Here is a 17,415-nt window from a genome sequence, read left to right on the forward strand (position 1 = left end):
ATCTGTTTTGCCCAGGTGGTAATCCAGCCTTGTTTACAGAATCAGAATCAGATTTATTGGCCATGTATGCGTACGCATACAAGGAATTTTACTCTGGTTTTCACGTTGCTCTCAACGTACATACATAGAATATACAAATAAACAAGAAAATATAAAAGATGAAAATAAGGACAACAAAGACAACAGAGTAGAACGTATTGATCAGTAAAGAAGTGCATCATATTGAGATTACATTGTAATTCTTAATTGGGAAAGAAGACTAGCTGTAAAATAAATACAAGTCAAAATTATGAAGTGGGAAAAAAAGATATAAAATACTCAACATTGTACTTGTAGTGTAGTAGTTGAATAAAATCACTTCCTTCTACGAGTGCATGTGAATATATTATAATGGTGGATAACTGTCTTTGAATACGACGATCAGACGTGAGTTCGTATCTAGTTATGTGGCGCGCCCTGCAGAGAGACGTTCACACCGAAGCCAATGAGAGTGAAGGGGATTTCCCCACCCTTCCGCTACGCCAGAGCGAGGCTGCCCTCCACCACCGGCAATCCCAGTGTGCACCGCGGACAGATCAGCAAAAAAATAGTCCGCTAACGAAAGGCTGAGAAAAGGGAACCAGAAGAGGGTATAGCTCACCAAGCTAAATCCACGAGTTCGACTGTATTTAACGTAACAAGAACCCGCTAACATGGCTGACAACGAGAAACTGGACAACCAGCGGCTGAAGAATTTCAAGAATAAGGGCCGTGATTTGGAGGTAAAAGTTATGTAGATTGGTGTCGAGGATTCCTCTTTTCCTCGGCACCGCCGCTCTGTTAACGGCCAGCTTCGCTTCCTTGTGACGTCGTTTCTAATTCCCACCATCGGGAACTTTTTACCCAAAGCCTTTAGCCGGGGCCTTCACACACCGCCGGTTATAGATCGCATGCATTGGTTCGGAGGTTTTGGTTTTATGTTCACTGGTTTTTGGTACAGTACGAGACCGCGTTGGTTATAAAACGTGTCAGAAATGCTCGTCAGAGTTCATCGCCTCCGCTGGATGTGCTCTGCTAGCTTAATGCTAACCCAGGCCCACGGGGGACATGCTAGCGTAACTGAAGCATATCGTCACCGGCTCGGTTTAGGTCGATGTGGGAAATAATTACGACACATCCAAAAGTGCATATACCGTTAGTTGTCTTCTAGGTTGTGTGTGGGGGGTATTTGATTGTTAACACACCGGCAGATCAACGGTATTTTGATGCTGCAGTTAGCTAACCTGCGTGCTAGCTTGGCTTGCTAGCTACCGTTAAGCTCGGCGGTTGAGCTCGGTGGTGCTGGTGGCTGCAGTTCCACCCATCCCCCGTCTTTATCACCAAAAACAATGGCGGAAACCAGTTAGCCTCTTAGCCGGCCGGTTATCTGGATCTTTATAAATCATGGCCTAGTATTACAATTTTATTCCGTGGTTTATCAACGACGTTACTCGTGGTTATAAAACAAGGTTAATGCGACCTGTTCATTAACACGATCACATGACTTTTAACGTTAGATCAAAGCTAAACGTTAGCTCACGTTGGATCCATAAGTTACAAGGTGATTTACAGTCAGCTCAGCGTGCCATTACTCTAATGTTAGCAGTAGATGTTTGTTGTTTCCAGGCGGACTCTGTGACTAGGAGCATGACATACTCACACATCCTGTTTGACGAGTAGTTTGTGTTGCAAGCTAACGTTAGGCCACAAGACATGAGTTGTGACATCTAGCAAGCTGTTAATAACTTATCGTCACCATGGTGGTCTGTCAGTGATGAGCACAAGCATATACTCTTAAACTGCAATAAATAACACCTGTCTGCTCATAACATGAGCGATATAATAAACCGTATATTCAGTGGGCAGTTTATTAGGTACATCTAGCTAAACCTAATGCAGCATTCCTGTAATAAATCCTCTATTCACAAGGGATATAACGGTAATGCCACATTCTTTGTTGAAACGGTTTTAGCGAGAGATTAATTCTTCTTCGTGGCAGTTTTGGTCAGAAGCACAAACTGCAGTCTATAATAAAGACCACAGAGCAGAATCGGCACCAAACTAAAATTAAACATTACAACCTTTATGAAGGACTTCCTGCAGGACTGCAGTAGTTTTTGCTAGCTAAGAAATTGTAACTAGATGATTTTATAGGCAGAACATGAATACAAATGGTATATGTATATAAAAAGAATAAGGGGGTTAGGGCACATAAAATAGTCTTGGAGTAACTTGGCTAACATTAGGTCAGACTTGTGTTAAGTGTGTTTGGGTGCTTTCATTTGCAGAGTTTGGTCAGTTGACTCAATGCTCCTTTATATAACTGATACCGCAGATCAACTGTGGTCGTATAAAAAAAGGAAACATGATCTCAGACTGCCCAAATTTAGTTTTATAGGTGTCACCCTCTTGGGCAACGGCAGGTTGGGATTAAAGTTCCTTGTTGTATAACGTCAATATGCTATCTGTCCCACAGACTATGAGAAGACAGAGGACTGAGGTAGTGGTGGAACTCAGAAAGGTAAATATGTTTATTATTTTGTGCTACGTACATCTCCATTATATTCTGACCTTTTATCTGCAGTATCTTTGAAATCATGGACTGAAAGATGCAGTGTTTTTCTTGTCATCAAGAATTTCTGCTGGAATGTGCACCATGTGATATTTATTTCCCCTCCACCACAGAACAAAAGAGACGAGCACCTTCTGAAGAGGAGAAATGTGCCCCACGAGGACATCTGCGAGGACTCTGATGTCGACGGAGATTTCAGATCGGTACGGTCGTGCATCCTCTGCTCAAAACGTGTCGGGCGCCGCCACAAAATCAAGTTCACATATTTTGAGGTTTTGTGTTTTCACGGCAGAGGATTGTATAGTTCCTGTAAGGAATTACTGAACACTGGGAATGACTGCTTGCCATAAATGTTTTACCGAGGGGTTCTGCCCATCAGCTACCTCTCACTAGTTAAACACTCTTAAAGGTTTAGGACGAACTGATATTTTGTCCCTGTGATGCTGCCTCCATGGCTCTGCTTGCTCAATGTCAGTTGGGTGGGACAGGAATGTGAAAAAACCCATTCATTTAGTCTTTTCCTGTGCTAATATTACAACACATTTTGGTAGTAGTAGTTCGAGTTATGGTCATAGTTGCGATACATGCAGAAAACCTTTTGCAATGCAAATATTACCCTGAAAATTAGCCCTTAAATTGTGGCCAATTTTAAAGAGCTTTATTCATAGGTTAATACTGATCTTAACATAACTGAGCCAAAACATTAAGCCCTGCGCTCATTATTGTTTAGAGTTTAAAGCTTAAGTGAAAATTTCTCAGAATAACACATTGCTTGTGACAAATGTGGGCCTGCTGAGCTTGTTCGACTATATATTCCCTTTTTCTGACACATGTTTCCTAAATCGTCACTTTCCCTCAAAAAACGTTTCTTCTCATTGTATCATGCATATTGTGTATGCAGGGTTGTGTTTGAATGTTTTTCACTTCTGGATTGACGTTTGTTGCAAGTCTACCGCCTCCCTTTTATTTGAGGGTGCACAGGCAATCAGCTGCTGGCTAACGGAGGCTTTGGCCAGCTTTAAATAATTGGGCCTACAGTCACGCTCGGTGCTTGATTGGAAGTTAGAATAGTGCTCTGCACACTACAGCCTCCACTGGGCCCTGAACTCCCCGTAGAGGGCATCGGGTGAGCTTGCAGGTTGGCCAATTATCACGCTGAATGCTGTCCTTCGCGGCCAGCCGGCTGACTGTTTACACCACATTGGTTCAAGTGAGGATGCAAGTCACTGCATTGCCCTTTAGGGATTTCCCAATCACGAGCCGCCGGTTTAAAATGTGCCCGTTACTGTATCTTGTAACTTTTGATGGAACACACTGCTTTAGTTACAAATGTGTGTCAAAGCACAATCATAGACTAATGACTCTCTGAAATGTTTCTTTTTCAGCAAAACACTTCTCTTGAAGCAATAGTACAAGTAAGTAAGATGTTTGCTTTTATTTTTTCTTCTTCTTCATCTAGACGTGTGTATTATGCATCAGAATTAAACTTATGTCATCTTCTCTAGAATGCCACCAGTGATAATCAGGGCGTCCAGCTGAGCGCTGTTCAGGCTGCCAGGTATGAACACACACCCTCACACTCTACTGATTACCACTTCAGTTCATACCAGTCGATTGTGAATAATTCACATTGTTAATTGTCTCTTCATAATTATTTGGTGTCACATTTATTCATGCTGTAATAATGATATTCACAGTGAAAGCAAAGGGGACCGACTACAAGATTTCATGATAAATTAGATTTGAGCAATTTTTCAGAAGTAGCGCTACCACCGAGTCTGCAGAACTGTTAAGGAGACGTTCTGTATTATCCAAAATAAACCAAACTACAGCTGTGCAAAACTGCCCCTAAGAAATATAATTTTGCCCATGATATCACGAGGAGAGGGGCAAAAAATGCCCCGTACTTTCTAAACGAATAAAAAAATGGAGCACTTCTTAATCAGACCTGTGACTGCGGTCAACTCAGCAGACGCTTACATGTTAGTGCACCTATGTGCTGAAGTTCATGGTAAACTCATTCAAACGGCGCAGATCGGGAGCGAGCGAAGGACTTTGAAAGTTAACGGAAAGATTAACCCAGTTTCTTCAGATGAACATCCGGTTTTCAGAATAAGATGCCAACAAAGTATACATATTGCATAATGGAAATTAGATTAAATTAATTATAGTCACATTAAGTATAAAACATGCTACCGGCATCTCGTGAGTTAAAGGTAAAATACACCTAAATTGTGCGTAAAGTGTCTTTATTCTTTGATTTGAGGGTTGCTGGAAATGAATAATACCTGACTGACAGTCAATTAAGATATTTTACGAAGTAAAAACTCTTAACTGAATTTGTATCTTCAAATGGCACATTTTATTAAATTTTTAAGGTGCTATAAAATATTTTTTCTCTAATTCCATACAATGACTGATGTACATGTAATCAAGGCATCGTTGACTTAATAATTGTGAAGAGTTGTTTAAAACATTTAATAATAACAATAAATAACCACAAAGAAATAAGAATACAATTTTATATGATTGTCTGATTTATGTTTGTTTTTTGTTAAATAAATCTAAGAAAACACTTTGAATCTGCAGACTACTGCCTAATAGTCTTATTATTGCCATTTGATGACAATTGCTCATATACTGTAAGCCTAAATAAGTATATTTATTCTTTTGAAAAAAGGTTAAATGTTATTTCACAAGTTTCAAAAAGTGCCCCCAATTATTTGAAAATGCCCCTGGATTTCAGTCAGTGTGGGCAAAAATTGCCCCCCAAAAATATGTAAATTTCCTACCCTGGTAGTAATCCAGCTTCCCGTCTGGTCTGTCTGGTATCTGTGAGTCACAGATTCTGCACCAGTACGCCAATACTTGGGTCTTAAGAGGTTCTCTGATTAAAATCCTCGGCCTTTTGCAAAATCCAGTGTTGAATTTTCAAGTGCTGGGATGTTTTTTTCCATCTCGGTTAGACCGCCGTGATTTACAGTAAGTCAGCCCCGTCTGATTAATGGACGTTGTTAATGGCACTGCAGCTCAGGAGTGTAGCCCTCCGAAAGGTAGGTCATGTGCAGCGTGAGGCAGCTGAAATCATGAAACATACTTCTCTATTATTTTTATTAGTTTGTCTACTGTTGCTTTTCCCAATTTAAGTCTGCTCTGCAGCATTGCCAACATCACTGACGTTGTGTGGCGCTGACGTCCTGAGCAGGGTGAAGTTTCCTGTCTACAGTCACAGGGATTGTGATTGACTTACAATGTGAAGACGCTCTGCATTCTTTCGCTGTTTCTCTCTGTGTGTCAGTAAAGCTATGCGTGTGAGTAATGGTCTTCTGTGTCCTCTTTTGTTTTTGTAGGAAGTTGTTGTCCAGTGACCGTAACCCTCCCATAGATGACCTGATTAAGTCTGGGATCCTTCCTATACTGGTCCACTGCCTGGACAGAGATGACAAGTAAGCAGGCTGTGATTCTTGTTTGTCTGCATGTAGCAGTGCATCACGCTCTTCCATTTGTGATAATTACAGTACAAGCTAGTTCATTTTTTTTTTTTTTTTCATCATGTTGAGTTTATGTTCACTTCCAAGTTATGCAAATGAGCGCGCAGCGTTTAGCCCAGCGTGCATCTGTAGCAGTTATGTAAATGGCTTCTAGTTTCCACCAGCCAGGAATGGCAGGAAGAGTATGAGTCATCAGCATGCGCCTACGGTTTGACACCGCTGCCCAGTCGACTCGATTTAACCTTCATCCACCTCTCACCTTTTGACAGCCCGTCTCTCCAGTTTGAGGCCGCCTGGGCTCTCACCAACATAGCATCTGGTACTTCAGAGCAGACCCAAGCTGTGGTCCAGTCCAGTAAGTGCCATTTTATCACACAACTTTCTTTCAAGCTCTTTTCTGTAGTCTTTGTCAATGCTAGAGCATCGTTATTAAAATAATACGTTTGGCGGAATGTTATGAAACGATAAAAACGGCAGACTGAGCTGCATGCTTCTCCAAAGTTGATCTTGGTTTCATTCAGAGGTTGTGATTGATCACACTAAATGGCAGCACTTGCACTGAGCTGGAGCATAATGGAATTGAAGTACTCAAACTAATAAATATACATCAAATCAGCCTGAGATGTTTTCCTTCTCTGCCTCTACATCTCTCTTTTTAGTAGCATGTTGTGGCTCAGTAGCATTTAAATCAAAGTGCAAACGCGGCCGTGTCCAAATCAGGAGTCCATAGTCCAGAAGTGGTGATTTAGTGTGCGTCATCGGATGATTACAAGTTCTAAAGTGTAACCGTTATATCTCTTGCTAATATATCTCATACTTGAATATGAGCAGCCCGTGTACTTGATTGATACGTGTCTGCTTCCTTTGTGTAGATGCTGTGCCGCTGTTCCTGAGGCTGCTTCACTCTCCTCACCAGAATGTGTGCGAACAGGCGGTCTGGGCCCTGGGCAACATCATAGGTAAGTCGCTGTGAGAGTGAACATGAGTGTGTTCGAAGTAAATACAGTCAGTCCCGCGTAAACATGCGCTTCATCTGTCTGTGTGTGTGTGTGTGTGTGCATTCTCTCCAGGTGATGGCCCTCAATGCAGAGACTATGTGATCAGCCTGGGTGTGGTTAAGCCCCTGCTCTCCTTCATCAGCCCCTCCATCCCCATCACCTTCCTCCGCAACGTCACCTGGGTCATGGTCAATCTGTGCCGCCACAAGGACCCTCCACCGCCCATGGAGACCATCCAGGAGGTTTGTGTAGAGGAAGAGCGGGAGCACCTGTTTGAGTGGGAAGTCAGTGGTTGTTGATGCAGATTAATAATGTCGTCTTCTTTTGTAAATACATTTGCAGAAGCAAGATATTCTGAATCGTGAATTCTTGGGTTGTTATGCCTCCACATTTTTGGTCATTGCTCAAAAATGAATATGCTAATTATGACAGTTCCACACAAATGTGAAGTGATGACATTTTGGAGAGAGACGGGATGGGAACTGCAGTTTCACTGGTTGGTTTAGACATAAAGCTGCGAGGAGGAAATTCTTTCTTTTCTTTCTGCCTGCTGCTGTAAATGCTCATCTCTCCTAAAATCTATGAGATGTGTTTCTTGGCTGGTGGGGAGAGAGAGGCGGAAAGACGGAACTCCATCTGTGGTCGACCTAAGCTGGTTAAATGAGAACAAGATTGCTGTGTTGCTGTTATGTGTTGAAATGAGTTAAAGTGTAGCAGAGCACAGAGTCATGCAGCCACTTCAACTATTAACTGTTTACTGATGTCAGCCACATGGGAACCCTGTTGATATATTTTGTCGTCTTCTTCTCCACTAACGATCCCGCCTGTCTTCTTCTTTATTTTCTCAGATCCTGCCAGCTCTCTGTGTGCTGATCCACCACACTGATGTCAGTGTGAGTAGACTGAATCTGTTCTCATCAGTTTTTTGTTGTTGTTTTTTTTAGCGTCTTTGGTGTCTTGGCCTAACTTACCTATTAGCAGAGCTCTATTTGCACACAATCGCTCTCTTAATGATGATGTTAGATAATGGCTGTTGACTTCAGAAGTGGTCCAGGATGGAGAATGTATTCATGAGCTTCTGTTTGTTCTGTGCTGCCTCTAGATCTTGGTAGACACGGTGTGGGCTCTGTCCTATCTGACGGACGCTGGGAACGAGCAGATCCAAATGGTCATCGACTCCGGCATTGTCCCTCATCTGGTACCTCTGCTCAGTCACCAGGAAGTCAAAGTTCAGGTATGAAGAGACACCGACTATGTTTGGGATTAGGTTAATAACACTCCAGGCATGGACCCTAGAGATGACATTGTATTATAACAATTCTACACCGCCTCTCCGCATCCAGACCGCTGCCCTGAGGGCTGTTGGGAACATAGTCACTGGCACAGATGAACAGACCCAGGTGGTGCTCAACTGTGATGCTCTCAGCCACTTCCCTGCACTCCTCACACACCCGAAGGAGAAAATCAACAAGGTAATGCATTCTCTGCTTCGTCTTCCTCCACCTACATGCTTACACGCCCCCGTCTACTGCGAGACGCGCTGTCTGGAAGTGATGAAATCAGAGACTTGGTGCTAGCACGAGTGCTGTGTGAAAGGTCTAGACGGGACAAATAGACAATTGTAGGAATTCGCAACATGGAGAATCGCGAGGATGAAGACGACGAAGAAGACTGGGTGGGGGGGTTAATTGTAGTTAGTGAGACAGATCGGGGGGGGGGGGGGGCTTGTCTGTGTGCAAGTGATTGTATGTGTGATACCATGGGTTGGTGGCCAGAGGGTGCTGAAGACCACGCGTCTCTGCTGATATCGGAGTGCATCTGAGACCAGTCACTTACAAATGAGGCCCACTTTGTGACCTGGACGATGATTAGAGCCTCAAAAATCGCCCTAGCCCCTCCCACAGCACGTTGTCTCGACCAGAGTCGACACTTTCAGTGTCGACTCTGGATTCTGATCCAGTTCAGACCCAAAAACTCATTTTGGAAAACTGATTATTAATGAAACATGACAAAGTCTTAAGCAGGCATGTTCCACATATCCACTTGAAGGTGTGACACAGTTGCATCTTCTGGCTTCTTTGGTTGAGATAAAACCTGAATACACTTAAACCTCTGTGGCTTGACTTTACACGGCAGACGACTGTCGTGACTCTGAACTGACTGAAGTTGTGTTTGTCCTGTAGGAGGCGGTGTGGTTCCTGTCCAACATCACAGCGGGCAACCAGCAGCAGGTGCAGGCCGTCATTGACGCCAAGCTAGTTGCCATGATCATTCACCTGCTCGACAAGGTGTGTATCCATCTTTATAAACCGTGTGAAGGCAAAGCATATCATGTACGATTATTGTTGAAGAACGTAGAGGTTAGAATATGTATCGCTGACTTTGAATGCACTTCTTTAGGGTGACTTTGGCACTCAGAAGGAAGCAGCCTGGGCCATCAGCAACCTCACAATAAGTGGGAGGAAAGATCAGGTAAGAATCTTGCAATGGAATCAAGTTTGGCCATTTTTTCTTAAAATAAATTCAAATAAAATCATGAAAAACTGAAACTCCTGAATTATAACTGTAGAACCACTGTTGAAGTATTCCTTCCTTCTAACATGCGAGTTACCTCATGGTCTCTCTGCAGGTCGCCCACCTGATTGAGAAGCAGGTGATCCCGCCATTCTGCAACCTGCTGACCGTGAAGGACGCCCAGGTGGTGCAGGTTGTTCTTGACGGCCTGAGCAATATCCTAAAGATGGCCGATGATGAGGCTGAAACGATTGCTAACCTCATTGAGGAGTGTGGAGGTAAGTCCCAATTATGTCGTCACGGTTTTACCATGTTTGTGTTAATAGGTGGTCGCGTCTGATTGAACGGTGTAACATTTGTTCATTTCTAATCGGCAGGTTTGGAAAAAGTGGAGCAACTGCAGAACCATGAAAATGAAGATATCTACAAATTGGCATACGAAATTATTGATCAATTCTTCTCATCTGACGATGTAAGTTACAAGTAAAAGGTGGCTTTTGACTTGCTGAATGTTGTCTCCCGATGCAATGAAACCCACTAGTGTTTGATCTCCTGTCATGTCCGCTGTACATTGTTAACGCCCGGGGGCTTCGTCTTCTCACTCAGATTGATGAAGACACCAGCCTGGTCCCAGAGGCCATCCAAGGTGGAACTTACGGCTTCAACTCCGCCAACGTGCCAGCCGAGGGATTCCAGTTCTAGACGGCATCTGGGGTATTCTGGAGTTTTGTTCACGATGCAGCACTCTGTTCAACATAAAAAAATTAGGAGAGAGAGAGAGAGCGAGAGTGTGAGAAATTTGATCCATTGTGCTTGGCTCGTGGGATCCATGGCTGCATCTTATCTGAGAGAAAAATGTGTGGATTTCATTTGGCATTCCAGGGGAACCAGCCCAAATGAAGTTTGAGATGGCGAGTGGATGCGAGTGAGAATGAGTGGCTACATGTTGCAAAAAAAGCAAAACATCTACATCGAATGCGTTGAGACATGCCGACATAACTGCTGTTATTGGAGCTGTCGCCTTCGGAAATCTACTTCAAACGTCAACAAAAAAACTCGATGTCTGCCCAGGGAGAACCAAGGACATCCACAAATATGAAAACAAGAGATCTCGAAATATTACAATACAACAAAAGGCAGAAATGAAAATAACTTAAATTATGAACTGAGATGAACCACGAAACCATCACAATTCTGCGGTCCTCCGACTAGAGAGGGCGCCACCAATGTGCCCCTCCCCCAATCGGCCACGCTATCAGACATGTGTGTGAATGGACCCATTGTGTATGAATGTCTGGACTCTCAGGAGCCAGGTTCATCTCCTCCAACGAGACGCCCCGACAGGGCACCATCCTCTCCCCCTGGTGGGCGGGGCCAGGAGTCTGGCTGTGCGTGTGTCGCATGTGCAAGAGAGTGGACGGATGAGTAGTTGTGTGCTTGGCTGCGTGCGTGACTGGGAGTATGCGTGACTGGGTGAGAACGCATGCGGAGATGGAAAAACAAAAAAATACAAATACAACATCTGGAGAGAAAGAAAATTGCAACAATGAGGGTCAGCAAAGGTTTCAGGAAAAGAAATTCTGCCTTCGAAAGAGAGGCTGAACCGCAAATCCCTGAAAGGAAGAACTTTGGATATGAGAAAAAAAAATCATCACAAGGATATTTTTTTTTTTGTTTGTTTTGAATTATTGTTAAGTTAGTATTAATTGACACTGGACAATGCTATTGGCAGGTGTGGAGCAGCATTGCATTGTATTAAGATGCATTCGGTGGCTTTTGGGCTTTTCTTTTTGCCTCCAGTGTGTTACTTTTTATGATCTTTTTTTTAAATTTTATTTTCAGCTTTTAGTTTCATTGCTTCTGTAAAGGTGATTGACGACGATCGTACACCCTCACACCAGAACCCTAACCTACGCACCAGACACGGGCTTTGATGCTGTGAAATTCTGACATCACTATAATCAACCAAATGACCTGTTCCCCTTGTGACACTTCATTACTTTTCATTCAATCCACAGCAAACTCACTGCTTTGCAGTGTTGCTGCCATAGCTTTGACTTATCACCAAGGGAGAAGAGAGCAATGGCCATTTCACGTAGGATTGTGAATCATAACATTTGCATGTACTAAACTATAGCACAGTTATTTTTTTTAGGGTATTTTAGTTTCCTTAGGCTGTGGATACAGTGTAATTTTCATTTTAAGTAAAACTGTGCTTAAATGTTACATGTTTCCCCTTCCCTTATCCCTCACTAGTGTCAGATTTGCTAAATAATCTATGGTTTTGCACATATACTGCAAAGTGAGGCCTGAAGTCTTTCTGAGGGCGTGTTGGTCGGTTTCATAGGTTTCGACCTGCCAACGACCGCTACAATATGCATCACTCAACCACAGTCCTTGTTGTCTTTCTAGAGTAATCCAATGATGCTTTTTAGTGACACATGAGAAATAATGACTTTGTTTAAGGAGCAGCAGCAAGGAATCTGCTAATTTATCTCGGCTAGACTAAGAGGGGAATTAGTCTCCCCTGTCCTCCAGGTCAGAGGGTGTCCCACATGTCAGACTGGAGTTGTCCTAAGTGGGTTCTCCTGAATAATAAATAACCCATGAACAAGTTTGCTGTACCTTTTTAGTACCTTGCAGTCCTTAGCCCCATACTTGTTTCCTCTTATACCAGCTAGGTGTACAAGCTTACCCTTTTCCATTTTTTTTTGTGTTAACTTCAAACACTGTAGTAAATGATTACACATTGTGCTCATAAACCTTCTGTTGAACATAGGGGTATTTTTTATTTTATTTTTTTTGCAGCATTCCTTGTAAGCAAACATGTGGTTTCAAATCTAAAATTATGACATGGAAGGTTAAAAAAAAAGGTGTTTTGCCCAAAAAACCTTTTTGGGAGATAGGCTACAGGATAGGTTGTCTTCGAGAAAATAAATAGTGAAACCCAAAACGAGAGACTGTGTGTGTGTGTGTGTGGTGTCTGTTGTGAAGCAGTGGTGCGTTTAATCCTCATGCGTTTATTTCCACTTTCTTAAAATGGGTGAGTTTGGATTCAAATATAAAAGCGCAGCCTGATTGGCCAGAGAGACGAGTTTATACGCATGCGTAGTACAGGAAATATAAATGATGCATTCTAAACTATCGGAGAAGTAGGTAAGACTGGTGGAGTAAGTTAGTGACATCCACGCGCACCAAAAAGGCTGGGTGGCAATAGTGACTCATGTCTTTTGAAAGAATAGCTGGTTAACTTAAGTCTGAAAACATCGCAAAACGTTTACTTTTTTCCTATTTTCTACGCAAGCATTTAAATGTGCTCCAACAGTTTTAGCATATCCGCCTCCCTCTGCTTTCAGCAGTACGACTTTACTGAGGGCACTTGAAGGCAGCACCTTGGGGAACAGGAAATGAAAACTGTTTTGGGGCAGACTCTTTCCTCCGTGCACACGGTGAGTGTTTAACTAAAGGTTTATCGCTTTAAAAACATCTTTCTAAATTGTATACGTTGTGTCACCAAGATAGAAATGTGTAAATGTTAAATTCGACGACAAAAAATGTTTCACGGTCGCTGAGAGACAAGCTGCAACAGCTGTTTGTGTCTAACGTTACTGGTATGAGAGTGACACGGTAACGTTAGTTTAAATTAAACCTTTATAAAATACTATTTATCATGTGGGAAATATATTTTATGGTTGTTTAAGGTGTCTCTAAAATAACGTATCTTGAAGCCACAAATTTATAAGTTTTTTTTATTTTTTTATTTTTTTATTTTTTTCTCTTTGCTTCTTATGTGACATTTGAAATAAAACTGCGGTTTAAGGTCTCGTGATTAATAATTAAATAAAAGACCAGAACAGCCAACAAAACAATTGACAATTCACAGAAAATATAAAAATTAAAGTTTTAAATGTACCAAGTGGATATATGTCTAAAATGAATGAATTGATAATAATGACCACTTAAAACGTTACCTGTTTGATTCTGGGCGCCAAATCGGCTGTAGTTTAACTGCGTAAGTGGATTCGGGTTTTTGGGGTCAGTTGCACAACGCTGCAGCCTGTCCTGACCACACAGTGTGTTGGGACTGGGTGGGTGCTGGCACAAGGCCTCCTATTGTCACTGCGGTGCTAGATGTAACTAGAGGAGAGAGAGCGCGCGCACACACCTCACGATATAACTGATCCTCTAATAGGGGCTGAGTCCTCTTTTGGCTGTTCTCTTGTTTTTCAGTACAGGATGGTTAGACTTACTTGAATGAGGCAATCCATGCTGTTAATGGGGAAACACTAATGATGCATTCAGGGGCCTTTTCATAAGATACACCTGTACAATCTAATGCAATACAGTTCCACCATAAAGTCTACTTTTATGACCCCGTCATAGAGAAATATAGTGATTGTGTTTCTGTTATTGATGTTTGTAAATGGGGAGGACAGAATATCAGGAACACCACATTATAATGTAGTCTTCCAGCTTATGCTGCCTACACCACCTTTTGACCTCGGTAATAGATATATAATTGAATTCACACATTGCTCATAATGAGCTTTGTAAAGGTAGAATTTATGACAGAGCTGTTGTATTATATTGTAATAGATCGTACATGTGTTCCCACGTTTTATCAATTTTTACAACTAATCATTTTGTCTGTAAAATGTCAGAAAATAGGGAAATGGCAATTTTTCCTCTTCACATGTCTTGTTATATCTGACCAACAGTCCAAAACACAAAGATATTGTTTTATATACGACAAGAACGTTTTAAATCAAACCGCTGAGACCTTCAACTGCTTGGAAAACAAATGAAACAATAATTCATTGTCAAAATAGTTAAATTTTTGTGTTAATTGACTCTCCGAACCCAATGACATTTTAGGTCTTCACTAGGTTACACTCACTTGACAGTTGCAGAGAGTTGATGTGTTTTGCTGAACGCGTAGCTTTTCCTCCATCCTGCTGTCCTGCCAGATCTTCTTCTCCCCAATCGTCAGTCCTGAACCGGGCCTCTAGCCTCCACCATGGACAACCTGGAGGAGGACCTGACGTGCTCTGTGTGCTACTCGCTGTTCTCTGACCCGCGCGTCCTGCCGTGCTCGCACACCTTCTGTAAGAACTGCCTGGACAACATGCTCCGGTTGTCCACCAACTACTCCATCTGGCGTCCGCTCCGCCTGCCGCTAAAATGCCCCAACTGCCGCAGCGTGGTAGAGCTGCCCCCGATGGGCGTAGACTCTCTGCCCACCAACGTATCTCTGCGAGCCATCATCGAGAAAGTAGGAGAGAGTCATCCTTTATGCTACCTATCGGTCTAAGAATCCTCTTATTGCTTTATATGCTTTGCTGCTTAAGTTTGTGCTTGTCTGCTATCTCCAGTACCAGAGCGACAGTGCGCCGCGACACCCTTCCTGTCAGGAGCACCACAGGCAGCCTCTGAACATGTACTGCATCCAGGACCGCCAGCTGATCTGCGGGCTGTGTCTGACTGTCGGGCAGCACCAGGGCCATCCCATAGATGACCTCCAGGTAGCGTTCATCAGAGAGAAACAGACTCCATCGCTGCTGCTGGCCAGACTCTCTGAGCAGAGATGGACACAGGTAGGGAAGCCTGTCGATATGTGACTGCAATTGGGCTGAAAAGATACTCTGAAAAGCATGTGTGGTGTGTTCATTTGGAAATGACTGTTACCTGCCCGCTGTCCTGCTGTTAGGTGTGTGAGCTGGGGGAGCAGCTGGAGCAGGAGAAGGCCCGCTGTGAGGGTCTAGTGAGGCAGGACCGGCAGGAGGTCAATCAGTTCTTTCAGGCGCTGGAGGTGGTGTTGGCCCGCAAGAGACACGCCTACCTGGAGGCCCTGGATAAAGCCGGTGCAGAGGTCTCTGGGGCCTACGACCCCCTCATTCACAGAGTGAAGGCACTACAGGTGTGTTTCAGGGCTAATGGCCGATTTACATCAGATCATATCGTCATCGTCACTTATTTAGGGACTGTTTCCCATTCTTGAGTGGATTAATTAAGATACTTTAGCATGGACAAGTAATATGGACAAGCGAAATATCCATTGAAGTTGGATTTAGCTACTTTCAATGATCACGTGAGGCAACCATGTTTGTTTGTTTTTTAGGCACCTCGAAGTTATTGGGAGTCATGTCGGATATATATGTGAGAAAAAATATGAGTTTCCCTGTCGTAATTACAAAAACAAAAGCCCCGATAATCATGTTTCCTGCAGGAAGAACAGTTGGACCTGGTGTCCCTGGGTTCATCAGTAGAGGAGGAGGACTCACCGCTGGTCTTCCTGGAGCAGGTCCATTTGTTCAGAGAGAGGGTTGAAGGGTTCATTAAAGCCCCTCTGCCCTCGGTGATCAACCTCTCCGTCACTCCGCGGGCAGCAGAGCACCTGCAGCAGCACTGGCCCGCCGTGACCATCGGGAGCCTGGAGGAAGCGCCCGTCCCTACGGTGTGCTGCTGCGCCAGATGTGGCGGCGTGGAAACCGAAGCCGGAGGAAGGGATCCGTCCGACGGCTGGGCGCAGAACTTGTGGTGGGAAATGCGGCCCACCTTCTCGCTGCTGCTGCTGGGGCTGCTGCTGCTGACGACGGCGCTGTGGGTCAACCCGGTCGGAGGGGCGCCGCTCGGTTTCTCTGTGCTCTCTCGGTTTAGTCAGGTCCACGGCCTGAGCAGTGAACTGGTCACATCTGTCTGGGATACGGTGGGATCAGCGTACACGGTGCTGGAGGCCGCTGTGGAAAGATGGAGCTCTCACCTCTCCTCGGTGGGGGAAAAGGCCTCCCAGCAGCTGGCTGCCTTATTTAAAACTCTGACATCCCACTGAAACTGGAACCCTCGACATACATGTAGACTGTAGAGGCTGACAAAGCTTTACTTCCACACTCCTATAGTAAAGGGAAAATACTCTTTAATACACCTTTAAACTCCTATTGTCCTGGAAAAATTCAGGCAATTGGTAAACAGACACTTTAAAAAAATGTATCCGTTTATGTAGCTGTACATCTTTTTGTATATTTAATTGGTTGTCAAGTGGTATGTTCCTATTTATGGTATATTCTTCTATCTTTATACTGCCTAACTAATCAGCATTAATCATATCAAACAAGATTATTTTTAATCATAGGGGTACACCTTTCTGTAAACCTGAGTCACCTTTCCCAATATGCAGTGGGACATTTCAGTGCTTAGGACTTGAGTTCAGCTGCACGTATCTCCTTACACAGGTCTACAGGGACCGGAGCTGTATGTGAACCCTCGAGCCTGGAACCAGATACACTCTGGACCTGAGATCATGTTGCAGTGATGCTCAGCTCTGTGGCTACCTTGCTGTACCTTCAACCACCACGCCTTAACCTCACCCTACTTATAATAGCTGATATAGAAACTATGACTCTTATTGTAGTAGACTGCATCGCCACCAGGACCAATAGCTTTCTACAACTCAAGATGTCGTCAGCAGGACAGATCTTTACAGAACCACCAACTTGAGTGTCGGTGAAATACCAGAACGCCGAGCTGCATTCCTAAATATCTTCCATTTATCATCTTTAATAGCTGTTGCTGGGCTGACGTATAAAGACAGACAACCATTCACACTATTTAGTCTTCAATTAACCTACCTTGCATGTTTCAGACCGGGAGGAAGCTGGAGAACATGTACATTCCACACAGCTGTGAGGCAGCCGCCCTAAATATGTACACAAGTATTATGCAAACTATGGTTGATATATATGCTACTGCAAGAATCATATACTGAAGAGACATTTTGATCTGTTGTATGTTTCTAAACTTGTTACTGTATTTTAAAAACAAACAT

General features: G+C 43.5%; 2 protein-coding genes across 2 annotated transcripts; both read left to right on the plus strand.

The window, feature by feature from the left end:
- Positions 1–564: 564 nt before the first annotated feature.
- kpna4 (karyopherin alpha 4 (importin alpha 3)) lies at positions 565–12,548 on the plus strand. The gene is made up of 17 exons (XM_079272657.1): positions 565–761; positions 2,495–2,539; positions 2,704–2,793; positions 3,976–4,005; positions 4,096–4,148; positions 5,941–6,036; positions 6,351–6,436; positions 6,954–7,040; positions 7,152–7,321; positions 7,928–7,972; positions 8,182–8,313; positions 8,423–8,551; positions 9,263–9,367; positions 9,480–9,551; positions 9,709–9,871; positions 9,971–10,065; positions 10,200–12,548. The coding sequence occupies exons 1-17, from the start codon at positions 693–695 to the stop codon at positions 10,293–10,295; spliced, it is 1,563 nt and encodes a 520-aa protein (XP_079128783.1). The 5' UTR covers positions 565–692; the 3' UTR covers positions 10,296–12,548.
- A 187-nt stretch (positions 12,549–12,735) lies between these two features.
- trim59 (tripartite motif containing 59) lies at positions 12,736–17,413 on the plus strand. Its single transcript, XM_079272658.1, has 5 exons — positions 12,736–13,042; positions 14,561–14,865; positions 14,966–15,187; positions 15,301–15,510; positions 15,820–17,413. The coding sequence occupies exons 2-5, from the start codon at positions 14,611–14,613 to the stop codon at positions 16,420–16,422; spliced, it is 1,290 nt and encodes a 429-aa protein (XP_079128784.1). The 5' UTR covers positions 12,736–13,042; positions 14,561–14,610; the 3' UTR covers positions 16,423–17,413.
- The last annotated feature ends 2 nt before the right edge of the window (positions 17,414–17,415 follow it).

Source organism: Melanostigma gelatinosum (assembly GCF_949748355.1).
Source record: "Melanostigma gelatinosum genome assembly, chromosome: 7".
Taxonomy (NCBI): domain Eukaryota; kingdom Metazoa; phylum Chordata; class Actinopteri; order Perciformes; family Zoarcidae; genus Melanostigma; species Melanostigma gelatinosum.